The sequence below is a fragment of the Anabrus simplex genome, chromosome 2, assembly GCF_040414725.1.
Source record: "Anabrus simplex isolate iqAnaSimp1 chromosome 2, ASM4041472v1, whole genome shotgun sequence".
NCBI lineage: Eukaryota > Metazoa > Arthropoda > Insecta > Orthoptera > Tettigoniidae > Anabrus > Anabrus simplex.
The window spans coordinates 1,060,694,193-1,060,708,061 of NC_090266.1; the positions used below are offsets into that span (position 1 = coordinate 1,060,694,193).

General features: G+C 41.7%; 1 protein-coding gene across 2 annotated transcripts in view; it reads right to left on the bottom strand.

The window, feature by feature from the left end:
• The window catches only part of LOC136863283 (protein HID1), a 204,958-nt gene that overhangs the window by 156,268 nt on the left and 34,821 nt on the right, over window positions 1–13,869 (bottom strand). Inside the window, exon 2 of one of the 2 annotated variants that reach the window (XM_067139669.2) lies at window positions 8,925–9,138. The exons of the other annotated variant lie outside the window; for it this stretch is intronic. Within the exon in view, the coding sequence (XP_066995770.2) occupies window positions 8,925–9,138 (214 nt within the window). The remainder of the gene's footprint in view (window positions 1–8,924; window positions 9,139–13,869) is intronic. 2 annotated transcript variants of the gene reach the window in all.

Below are 13,869 nucleotides of genomic sequence, written 5' to 3' on the forward strand. Positions count from 1 at the left end.
TACCGAGGTCTTTTTTGATGCAGTATAATATAATTATAAAGGATATGCATTCTGGCATTGTATGCACTGGTAGGTACACGAATGAGTGGTTTAAGTACAGAACCTGACGGCTACTGTAGGTACACGTACCTGGATACTAGAGGCGTGCATTATTCGAACTCGAGACGAGGCAAGATGCGCCTTGCTGCATATGCAACTGCCATCACGCATGAGTGGAATGTGTAATCTAAAATGCTTCAGTTCGCTCCAATTCTTTCGACAGGTAGGTGTACATCATTATCAGACCCCACATTCAATAACATGACCACTGCTTGTGTTTACCAATATTTTGGTAACGAAGGAAATAATTCCTTACAATGTTATAGAGTATTCCCGTCATAATTAGGTACTTCGATATATGACGGTGCAATATGAAACTGTACTAGTTCTGCACGACAACTTGCAGATGATGTCCGAAACGCAATGTAAGTCATGGATGTTGGTTATTTTGAAGAGATGCCACATAGCACAGCCCGCTGTGTTGTTTATTAAAAAGAAGTAAAATACGTAGGCAGAAATACTTTGGGGATGATCCAACACTTAAAAACACACGAGACCAGGCGAGTTGACCATGCGCGCGGCTGTGAGCTTGCATCCGGTAGATAGTGGGTTCGAATCCCACTGTCGGCAGCCCTGAAGATGGTTTTCCGTGGTTTCCCATTTTCACATTAGGCAAATGCTGGGGCTATACCTTAATTAAGGCCAGGGCCACTTCCTTTCAATCCTAGGCCTTTCCTATCCCATCGTCGCCATAAGACCTCTATGTGTCGGTGCGACGTAAAGCCACTAGCAAAAAGGAAAAAACATAACGTAAATGAAGAGGAATAGTCACAGAACACCTCCGGCCCGGTCTGAATCACAAGAAGCTACCCTGCCGACAATGACTGTGAGGCATCGAAGTAGGTTCACATCCTAATAACAGTTATTAACAAATTATACGAGTTATTCAGCTAAGAAGTCCACCTGAAATAACTCGTGAACAGTTTAAGATACTGGAATTCTGTCTCCACTTTCGTTAATGGTATTAAGGAGCTCATAGTTTTTTTTTGCTAGTGGCTTTACGTCACACCGACACAGATAGGTCTTATGGCGACGATGGGATAGGAAATGCCTAGGAGGAGGAAGGAACCGGCCGTAGCCTTAATTAAGGTACAGCCCCAGCATTCGCCTGGTGTGAAAATGGGAAACCATGGAAAACTATCTTCAGGGCTGCCGAGAGTGGGATTCGAACCCACTATCTCCCGGATGCAAGCTCACAGCCACGCGCCCCCAACCGCACGGCCAACTCGCCCAGTAGCTCATAGTTCAACGTGCAGTGCTTTTGACAAAATTTATCCTCACACACGTTTACATATGAGAACTGCTGATGATAACTATCAAGCTTACACTCGTAGTTACTGGGACGTCGCACAGCTCGCAGCACATGAGAATCAGTCTCGAGAGTGTTGCCCATCACCCCTGCTGAAAGAATTGGAGTAAAGTCGGGCATTTTAGACTACACGTTCCACTCATGTGTAATGGGGGTCGCATATGTAGCAAAGCATATCTTCCCCGTCTCAAGTTTGAATAATGCACGCTTCTAATATCCAAGTAGGTGTACATCCTATCTACAGTTATTAACAAATTATGCAGGGTTATTCAGCTAAGATGTCCACCTCAAATGTCGTGAACAATTTAAGATACTGATATACGGTTTTCACTTTCATTAATGTTATTAAGGGGTTCATAGTTGAAGATGCAGTACTTTTCCAGGCTTTTGAGAAAATGTATTGGCTACACGTTTTCATACGAGAACATTATTTCACGCAATAACTGCCAACGATATACTATCAAGTTTACAGTCATAGTTATTGGTACGTCGCACACCTTGCACTACAAGAGGATCGGTCTGAAGATTCTCGCGAGAGTCTCGAGATCTGCGACATCAGTCTCGAGAGTCACGAGCAAGAGCGTTGCCCATCACTAGTGTGAGCATAGGAAGGGAATGATCTTATTGTTGAAGGAAGGGTAAGGTAGTTCATGGATATGTCATTGTCAATTACTTTCATTTTATTAATCTGTAATTGGAAGTAAAGATGTATGCCTCAATGAGAGATTAATGTAAGGCACATTTATAATGGGATAAATACAATTAAATCATTAACTCATTTCCTTCCATTCTCGTGATTTTTCTATGATCAATAAATACACTGGGGAAAAAAGTGTTAAAGTGAAAGTTGTTTATTTTAATATTTTGAAAACTTGCATTGATTTCATCTTTGTTTCTTTTTCTGTGTTCAATGAATAGATGAAGTATTTTAACACATCACTGGAATTATACTATTATTCAAAATTCTAGAAATGTTATTTTAATTTTTCCACATAAGAACATTATACCTGCCAGCCCCATGGTGTAGGGGTAGCATGCCTGCCTCTTACCCGGAGGCCCCGGGTTCGATTCCCGGCCAGGTCAGGGATTTATACCTGGACCTGAGGGCTGGTTCGAGGTCCACTCAGCCTACGTGATTACAATTGAGAAGCTATCTGATGGTGAGATAGTGGCCCCGGTCTCGAAAGCCAAGAGTAACGGCCAAGAGGATTCGTCGTGTTGACCGAACGACACCTTATAATCTGTAGGCCTTCGGGCTGAGCAGCGATCGCTTGGTAGGCCAAAGCCCTTGAAGGGCTGTAGTGCCATGGGGTTTGGTTTTTTAAGAACATTATACCTGTTTGTTTCTAAGATATGTGTACTTGCAAGGAACTTACACAAGACCATGCACTAATTAAAAAAAAAAATGTTGAGCCTTCAAAATTCATGAAAGTAGTCAATGGGACGTAAAACAAACATTCTTATTATTATTTTGAGAGACTGTACATGTCTCCATGCTGTGTCCAATTCACTACACAATCATATCAAAGGACATTCAAATGTAAAAAACTCCCAGTACAATGTAATCATATGACTGTATAATCATATTCAAAATGGAAAATGGCATTCCAATCACCTTTCAAACAACAACAGTTGTCTGTGGCCCTACTTCAGAGTCAATAGCTTGTATCAGTCGAACATAGCTTGTATCAGTCGAACATCAACTGGCATCGAGTTAACATTCTGTGAAGACACTAGGACGAAGCATGGAAAACTCCCAGAATTTGAGGGCAATAAAAAGAATGGAAGCTGGACAGTATCAAGGTGATTTGGCCAGATGGCTTACTGAGCATCGTTCTGTTGTTTCCCTGGATGTGGCAGTAATTTGTAGAGTCCAAAACTATAGCCCACAGATGAGAGGATGGATGACCCAAAGCGGCATCAGAACAAGAGGACTTATTTGGTCAAAAAGGCAAGATGGTACCACCATTCTACAGCACGGCAGTTGGCACTAGACTCGCATCATCCAGTGGAACAGGTGTATCAATGCAAAGAGAAGGCTTAGGCAGAGAGGCCTTGATTGCCTGAGACCTGCTGTGTGTGTACCCCTGATACATTCACAGAAGACGTCATCTTGGGTGAAGCTGTGAACGTCAAATGGATCGACTAAAAATGGGCCAATGTTTTCTTTACAAATGAGTCCAGGTTCGCTGTAATACACATTTTCGGGCCTCCAATGTTATGGAAAGAGACAAATATAGAAATGGATTCATAATGGTGATGGAAAGCATAATAACAGCACAAACATTTTTCAATGATGCTGTATGGGTAAACCAGCAAGGTTGAACCGCTGCCGGGTATTGTGACGATATCTTAGCACCATGTTTGGTTGTTCCAAGGTGCTGTGGGCTCAGACTTCTTACTGATGGATGATGATGCCCTTCCTTACCAAGCATAGTTGGTAATTAACTTCCTACAAACAAAATATATTGCTTGCATGGACTGGCCTGCCTGCTCTCTGAACTGAAATCCAATAGAACATGCTTGGAATGCTCTAAGGATGCTTCATATCAACATCCACGAATCACACTACACGAGTTATGGACTGCTCTACAGGAAGTATGGGAGTTAATACCTCAAAATGGAACTGATGACCTTATTTACAGCATGCCATAACATTGTCAAGCGTAAGTTGCTGCCAATGGTGGTAATATGCCATACTGAGCAGATAAAAAACTTTTTAAGTTATATCAACTGAGATGACACTGAAAAAAGAATGGCTTCCTTAACAAAATATTAAGCAGATGTATCCTGTTTCACTGGTGTTGTGAGAGTGGCACCAAATTTGGAAAACATAACTGGTTAGGTTTATTTCCATTCTTGGAGCAAAAAATGATGTTAAGAGTGTCTACTTGGTTTATGATTTATGTAATAAATACGCATTATGCCCAACAAATATAATGTTCATTCACTTTGTATGTATGTGTTCGCAGAGGTGCCAACTTTTGAAGTGGGTTATCAGTAATCACCCTCCGCCCTTCAGAAAATTTTCGAGTTTAAGTCCAGAGCATGTCATCCATTTTCGATTATGATACTCCCTTTTTCCTTCCTGACACAATCTATTCTTAAGTATACCATATTGCGAAATAGCATTTGCACAGTACCTTTTAATTCAATGATAAAATATTCTTTGTAACTTGTTTCGCATCCAGCAGATGCTTTGCAGTGTAGTTATTCTTGAAACATCCTTAACCCTGTGATGACATTTTCGTCTTCTGAACCATAAACGATTCCAGTGTACATGTGCTTAATGTGGCCTTCAATTCTGTAAATACATTACTTAAGGATTTGTTCTGGAAAAGAGCAGAGAAACTCCTTCATTCGCACAATGAATTTCTCAATACTTACGATCGAATAAGTACCGTTGCCAACTCACAAGAAATGAAACGAGGATTTATCAGACAAGCTGGAAAGGATTGAACATATTTACTTCTTTATTTCTTTTTTTCCGTACAAAATGACTTTCGTGATAATGTCGCTTTTCTGTAATAATTTTCCCTTTGAGCGTAATGCCGTAATCGTGAGATGAAATCAGTAATAATTACGGACAACCCGTAATAGTTGGCACCTCTGCGTTCGTATTTGTTGCTTCAACTTTGACCGCCGCTGTATTTTACCTACATTATTTGGATAATGCAGACCTGTAATTTATTTCATATATTTAATTGAAATAAGGTTCCTTTCTGTGCATATATACAACCACTCCTTCTTTTAATTCACCAGCAAGAACAGTCAGAACTGTATTTATCCAATACCAAACACTGCTCCCATTGTTATTTTGCTCTGACCTGCATTCCATCACATGCATCCTATCCACCTTCTCCCAGCTGAAGGACTATTGAATAAATGTGTTTGTATCCAGGAAGACAATGCTCAAAACAAGGATGTTGGAGAGAGAACGACTACTACATGCAGAACATTAGTAAATGCAATATACAGGTTCGCTTTGTTAGAAATTGGCACATTTCTCCATGCTCTCTGATAATAAAAGAAAAATATTAGCTTGATTTATAATAGCATGCAAGATCTTTGCAAAAAATATTTCTGAACATTAGGAGCAACTTAGCTAATTAGAATTTTTGTAAGTTGAAAACCAATCCACAAAATGGAGATATTACTGGGGGCTCTAAAACCAAACAAGGAACATACTGGAATTGCAAAGAACCTCATTTCCTTGCAAAACAGAAGCATGTGGATTGAAGAGGGGTTGATGGTATCTTTATAAAGGATGATTAACAACTATAAAAATAAGAAAACTCATTCTTGAGGGAATCATACAATGTATTCTTGCAGGAATCAAAACCCAGCAAACATCAAAATACTTAAAGGGTAACTCTCAACACAATAATACTGACCTGTATAGCTCTTGCTGTTTGCTTCATTTCAGGGGCTTCAGACGTCAAGGTCAACAGCCCTAAGTACCTAGTGAGCGTGAAATCAATCTATAAACCCATGTGGAGTTCAGATCAGGGAGGAGGCGGTCATTAATGGTGAGGTACAATCCCTGCATTTTCCGGAATCGAAGAGAGAGAGAGAGAGAGAGAGAGAGATACTTCTAGTAAGGCAAAGAATATTTTAACCCAATCATCTCCTCTCTTGTTCTAAGAAGGTTGTGTGTAGGGTAAACAGCATACTTAGGATTTTTGTCAGGCTTGAGGACAGGATTTACTATGCCCTCTCACCACTGAGATGGAAACTCACCCTCTATCCAGATTTGGTTGAACACATGAAGGAGATATAACAGACTATCCTCACTAAGGTGTTTCAACATCTGATTATGGACACTGTCTGGCCTGGGAGACGTGTCCTTGCAAAGCGTCAAGGAGCTGCGGAGTTCCCACTTTGTAAAGGGCACATTATAGTCCTCTGAAGCTTGAGTGGCAAAACTGAGGTGATGACCTTCTGCCTCCTGCTTCAGAGAAAGGAAGTCACGATGGTAATTCCCGGAGCCTGACACATCTGCGAAATGACTGGCTAGATGATTAGCAATTGAGAGCGGTTCGGTGACGATGCAGCCTGCAATGGATATTCCTGGTACTGAAGATAATCCTTGTATACCCGAAATACGTCTAAGTTTAGTCCACACTTGAGACGGAGTATGTGATGTTACAGAAGACACATCTCTCTCCCACGAAGCTTTCTTATTCTGTCGAATAAGGACTAGCGCCTTAGCATGGAGTTTTTTAAATGTTATCAAACTGGCCACAGTAGGCTGCCTATGATAGAGTTTATGAGCGCGACGGCATTCATTGATAGCTGCTGCAATTTCTTTGTTCCACCAAGGAACGAGTTTTTGACGAGGTGAGTCCTTGAAAATGACGGAATGGACTTCTCAGCAGCAGCAAGAATAACTTGTGTTATGTAAGTTATATCACCATCTACGCTTCGCCTGGTCATGTCGTTAAAGACAGTTAGAGATGTGAATTTTGGCCAATCGGCATGTTTAAGAATCAATCGAGGAGGAGTCTCGGGAGATTTCTGTTTCAACACAGTAAGAACAATGGGAAAATGGTCACTGTCATCGAGATCGTCAAGTGTATTCCACAGAAACGGGGGAATCAGCGTTCGGCTGCATAGACTAACATCTATGCGAGAGTATGTGCCATAACGTACACTGAAATGAGTGGTTCACCTGTATTCAAAATACATAAATCCAGCTCTTACTAATGTTTCCACCTCTCTTCTTCTGGGGCAAGGCGTTTCAGAGACCCATATACAATGATGGGCATTAAAATCACCCAATGGAGGTGGAAGCTGATCTATAAGATCAGTTAAATCATTTTTATTAAGAAGCTGGCCTGGTTGAAAATAAACATTACAGACTGTTGCTATGACAGGCAAGAGAACGCAAACTGCTACAGTCTCCAGCGGGGTTCTTAGTGGAACCTCTTCGCTGTAGGTATCAGAATGGACAAAAGTGGCAACGCCACCAGTGGAACCTCTTCGCTGTAGGTATCAGAATGGAAAAAAGTGCCAACGCCACCAGAAGCTCGGTTAGCGTAATGTCATTCTGACGAATACAGTCAAAAATTTCTGAAGGCCGTATGATGACCTGGTCTGAGAATTAGTTTCCTGAATGCAGACTATACTCGCCAAAAACTTGCTAATTAGCTGGCGCAGCTCAGCAAGATGCCTATCATAACCGTTACAATTCCACTGTAACAGTGCCATAGTGTGGACTAAAAGGGAAGAGTGTTAGGTTTTAAGTGGAAGATGCATGAAAACCTAAGCACTAACATCAACATCTACATCCGCAGATGCTGATGAAAGCTCGACGTCCATCCAGTCGTCAATGGACGAGGGGACTAATGCCCAGAACTTCAACGCGTTTTGGGGGCGGGATTTCCTTCTACGAGGGGTGCCTGCAGGTTTAGGAGCAGGCGAACCTGCTGGCGCTGATTCGTACCCTCCAGAAGGAGGTCATGATTTTCCCTTCGCAGGAGAAGTGCAGGAGCGCCAGGTAAGGGCGCTCCTCTTCTCTGCCTTCTTTTCTTGTTTAGACAGGCTGGGAGATATTTTCCCACCCCTGGTCGACAATGCCGCCTCCGCCGGCATGGGCACGGCATTCGCTGATCTCTTTGTGGGGGAGACTTTGCCTTCCCCCTCCTGCTGTGCCGGCAAAGAATTCCTTGTGGTCAAGCTTTTACTCTTTGAGGCTTTGCTCACAGGAGCAACAGCCGCCACGGGCACTGCGATCGTAACAGGCGTTGATGTTGTGAACGATGAAACTGCAAGACTCTGCGTTATCTTTGTGTAGTCTAGCGTCTTAGCGAATGCATTCATAGAATCGAACTTACGGCGTGCTTCCTGGTAGGAAAGACCATCCATGGTCTTGATCTCCTGGATCATCTTCTCACTGAGATATACCGAACAGTTCCGATCTCGGGGTGAATGAAGACCAGAGCGGTAAGTGCACCTGTAAGGAGTTGAGCACTCTTCCGCGCCGTGAGCTCCTCTGCCACATGTACCGCACACGAAGGATTCAAGCAGCGAGTTACCATATGCCCGAACCTCTAGCATTGATAGCAGCGCATGGGAGGCGGGATGTAATGCCTCATATCACAGCGATAGGTTGTTACCTTGACTTTTTCTGGTAAGACTGACAATTTGAAGGAGACAATGAACGCACCCATGGCAACGCCCTCGCCGTTGACTTTTTTCGCGTAATACACCGGACGTGTGTCAAGCCACGGTGCTTCACGTCTTCCATCAACTCATCGTCAGTGTTTGTGTCCTTTGATAACAGTAATGATCATCAACGACCTTTGACCATTTTGAAGGATCACTCAAAAGACAGTGGTTAGAATCTTTACGTGCAATATTCAAAGATAAATTATAAAAATTACCAAGCCATCTAAATTTAAAATTAAAGCAAGTTTGATTGGAAGGACTTTCTTCTATCACTGCATACAATGTGTTCTTCAGGAGGTTAAGTGTGTTGCTCGTATACTTATATATTTTACTCATATATTCTCACCAGTTTGTTGTTCATGCTGAGTTCTGCAACTGTTGTCAACAGCTTTCACTAATTTCTCGACAGCTTTGTAGCATAATGTTGCCAGGTTCGACGGTGCTTCTTCTCTTAATGCTCGGATCTCTGGTGCAGGCACTAAAGTAAAAATGTCTTGGACATTGGTCACGTTCTCAGACCAAAACTGATCCCAGAAGCCATCATCGCCAGCATCAATAGGCTAAAAATACAAGAAGGAACAGGAAAAGATTAAGGGTGTTCAGTAAATTGTAGAACACATCAAAGGGGCATGAAACTTCTCTGAAAAGGAAACTTAAACTTTATTCCAAAATCCCATGTGTAGTTTTGAAGATGTAATCCACTGAAATTGTGCTGAAAGTGAGGATTTGGCAATGCTTGAAGCCGGAGTGTGGCATGGATGCAGCTGCTGTCAACTAATTTCTGAACGGCTTTGTAGCATAATATTGCCAGGTTTGAAAGTGCTTCCTCTCTCAACGCTCGAATCTCAGCTGCAGGCACTAAAGTAAAAATGTCTTGAACATAGGTCACATTCTCAGACCAAAACTGATTCCAGCAGCTATCATTGTCAGCATCAGCTGGCTGAAAATACAGGAAGAAACATAAAAAGATTAAGGGTGTCCAGTAAATGGTAGAGCAAGTCAAAAGGGCATGAAACTTCTCTGCAGGGGTGTGACATGAAATAAAGCCTAAAAAAACGCATATGGTTATCTCAACTGACTTGATGCACGGTAGTTAGTGAGACAAAAGCAGAACATTCCAACAACGTTACTGTACAGCCCAGCTCCTTGGTTAAACGGTTAGCATGCAGTCCTTTGGTCCAAGGAATCCCGGGTTAAATTCCCAGTTGCATTGGGGATTTTAACCTTACTTGGTTATAACACTGTACACAATAAACCTCATTACGATTCCATATTGACTTAAATATCATACTCCCGAGAGTATAACCAGAGCTCGAACCTGTAACCATGGAAACCTGAGTGCAGTCAGGAAGTCACGACATCAGACGGCACACAGTAATACTCAACAGGTACCTCTCTTTACTTCTCTTGAGTCAGCAATTCCTAATGACCCATGGATTGGTTGGGACCTTCAGTACTGCTTCAAGTCAAGGGAGCATCAGGAAGGACCGAGCTACATTAGGGGACTGGATGGCCATGTAATAAAACCCGAGTGGTCACTTACCCAAAACCTAGCTACGCCTAATGAAGTACAGTTCAACTATGGAGATATCAAGAAATCCAGCATTCCACTCTGGCCAGGAATGTAATAATGTTTCTCTTATTCATTCATGTTATTTATCTTTACGAATGAAGGGATCTACTCCAATACTCCAGCTGACCAGGATATTCCTTAACTCCTCCCTGCTGAGAGACAGCACATTTGTGCATGTGCAATATGCAATGGAATTGCCAGTGGCGGCTCGTGACAAAATTTTCAGAGTGTCCACAACAAAATGTGTGCTCACGTCTCAAATATACTAAAGTAAAATTAAAATCAGTACAAAACAACTTAAATCATTTCACTAAAAGTTCCTAGTACGGTTGCTTCTCCACTCATAATTTGGTAGAACCCCTATAACCGAGGATGCATTTTTCCAAGACTAATCAGTGAGTGTACAACAAAACAAATTACATTGCCGGTCTGAGTGGCTCAGATGGATTTCTGACCCCAAGTTGGCAGGTTCAATACTTAGTTAGGTAAAAGTAAAATTCAGAGCAATTTTGCTACAAAGATGTATTGTAGCGAATATTAAAAGATGCGAACGCTATTCTTGGATTTACATAGCACGAAGTTCACCTAAGTATGACAACAAGCATAAAAATAGTGCATGCAATTACCACATTTACCAGTACTCAAATTCAAACAATTCTCCACCCACAATGTAAAGCAAACTTCTTCCTGTGCGTTCACAATTACCTACTAGCGAAATCTTCCGGCGATGTAATGCAATAGTAACTTCTGGGAGCTGTGGCCAACAGTAACAGGGGAGGTGGCGGACCCTTGTGGTCATCTGTAATACTATCACTTGTTTGAAGGTAGTTGTAGACTAAAAGGCACACGCCTAACCGTGCTCCTTGCTTATGGAGATATCTCTGCTTAAACCATGACGTTATCTTCATGCGCATGCGTATAATCTTCAGGCTCGTAGCAAAATCTCCAATGTGCTCCCTGCATTGTCAACTGAAACGAACAGCTGTCAGTGTAATGGAGCTTCAATATAAGTCAAATACTATCGATCAATTGATGAAATCAGGCAGAAATAAAGGAAACAATTTTGAATTATCCATGGATGCGTAAATATGCATTAGAACTAGGTGTTCATGTGCTCCTGAGAGTTCACCGCCACTGGGAAATGCAAACATTTCTGCTGATGTGAACGTTTCATGCAAGTAATACTGTATAGAGATAACCCTGCTTTCTGAAACTTGTTGAAAATACTGCAGAATAGAGAACTGTGCTCTCACAGCTGCTCACAGAAAATGGGCCTTGTGATTCAAGGAAATTGATAATTCGTTTCAGCACACAATGGTAGAAACTGACAACACATTTCTCATTTACAAGACTTGTTTTCAGTGGAAGCATATGTGCCCACATTGCTATTTTTCCAGCATATACATAATGATTGCTTTTTAAGGGAAAGAACACATTTACCTAACATGCTTTCAGTCCTAGCATTCTTCTGGGCTTGGCATGTTCTATTTTGTAGCAGATAACACCAACTGGCAGATGTGAAAAGTGTCTGCGTAGAAGGGGCCTAACATCTAGGTCGTCCTAGCATGGTGACAGCATGACAAAGCATGCCTCACCTCTCTGTTGCGTAGCAAAGCTCTGCATAGCACAGGAAACCGGCTGATGGCTCGCATACCACACACTTTTGTTTGCTTTCCTAGTACTGTTTACAACACTGTTACACGCAGGTACTGTGTGATGTTGCCATGTTTATTATTTCTTCTCAAACTGCTTTCAATGAAGAACAGTCTAGGAAAAATATGGTATAACCTCTAGTGTTAAACATGGTAACAATGTAAATGTGGTCAGCAACACAATTTGAAATATATGCCACCATAATGATATGAATAATAATAATAATAATAATAATAATAATAATAATAATAATAATAATACAAGTGACTAACACTGTAAGATGGCACTGATTGATGGGGTAGTCATATCTCACAGCCAACATGAAATTGACGGGACAGAACAGAATAAAATAAAATAGATAAGCATTAGCCCGATCTCAAACAAGTAGACCAGAGCATGCACTAATTAAGTTACATAGGATTTACAAGTAGTGTCCTTGCAAACAGTTTGTTAAAACTTCATTAATAGTCATTACAAATGCACTACAAAACAGAACGGTGTGCACTGAGTAACATGATAATCATCACATCTGAATCAGGAAAGTTATCATTTGGTCCACAATAAAATAACACAATACATGCCTTACCTCTCTGCTGTGTAGCTGAACATATTCCCTTCCTTTCCACTTGAGAGTCCAAGAATTTAACTCAAAGGTAAGGAACAAGATTTGTTTTACTAGGCTATTCATACTAACAGATTTTATAGCAACACTGGGATAGGATAGGGCTAAGACTGAGAAGGCCATAGAGGTATAGCCTTTGCATCCGATTGTCGGCAGTCCTGAAGATGGTTTTCTATGGTTTGACACTTTCACACCAGGTAAACATACTTTCATTAAGGCCACGGTCACTTCCTAGTCCAAGCCCTCTCCTACCCCATCATAGTCGGTGGAACATAAACAGAAAAAAATGATTTGGAAAGGGGATTAAACAGGCCAAACAACTGGTCCAGGATTCATTCCTGAAACTTGAGGGCAAGTGGTAATGAACTACCCAATGAAGCTATCCTCGAAGTTGATTTTACCTTTTTCTTTGTGTATGGTAATGAACTGTATTCATTTCTTGATTTTGTTTTTATCAAGCTGGACATATTCCCTTCCTTTCCACTTAGGAGTATAAGGATTGTACTTGTATTCTACTTCTTTTTTGCTAGTGGCTTTACGTCGCACCGACACAGATACGTCTTATGGTGACGATGGGATAGGAAAGGCCTAGGAGTTGGAGGGAAGCAGCCGTGGCCTTAAGGTACAGCCCCAGCATTTGCCTGGTATGAAAATGGGAAACCATGGAAAACCATCTTCAGGGCTGCCGACAGTGGGATTCGAACCCACTATCTCCCTGATGCAAGCTCACATCCACGCGCCTCTAACTGCACGGCCAACTCGCCCGGTACTTGTATTCTACTGACCCTGTGACATGTGTATGACACTTTACTATATAATCATAATTGTTTCACTGATCTGTTTACTCATCTCTAGTATTTAAAGGAATTCTCAGCCATGTGTGTGTGTGTGTGTGTGTGTGTGTGTGTGTGTGTGAGAACCTATGTTACGGTAGATCTAGCAGTGTCTATAACCAAATATTTGGGCCTAGAATTGAGGTACATATGCACTACACTACAATGCAATAAATGACCAGACATTCTCTGAAAGGAAAATAACTAATCCCATACATGACTCAAGCATGTTGCGAGCCTACACAGGGTGGTCCACCAGCCCGTTATTATTCACGAAGATACGTAACTCATCTAACACTGATAGTCCCCTGGGATTGGGTATCTTCATGAATTTTAAGGGGCTAGTGGAAAATTTAGTATAAAGCCATGAGTGTTCAGTAGAAATGTTTACTAGCTGCAGCAGTTGACATTAACGTACAAGAGCTCAGTGAGCCTGACAGGGGCATGACTATCAGTGCCCACGGATTCAGTCATTCCATCCATGAGATTTCAGGCACCACAATGAACAGTGGGTGATGTAGTGACGATTCGTAAAACCCCCACCTTGACCAGAGAACCTAAAACAATTGACAGGAACTGTAGAGCTTCATTAAAGCTGGTCTGTCCAGAA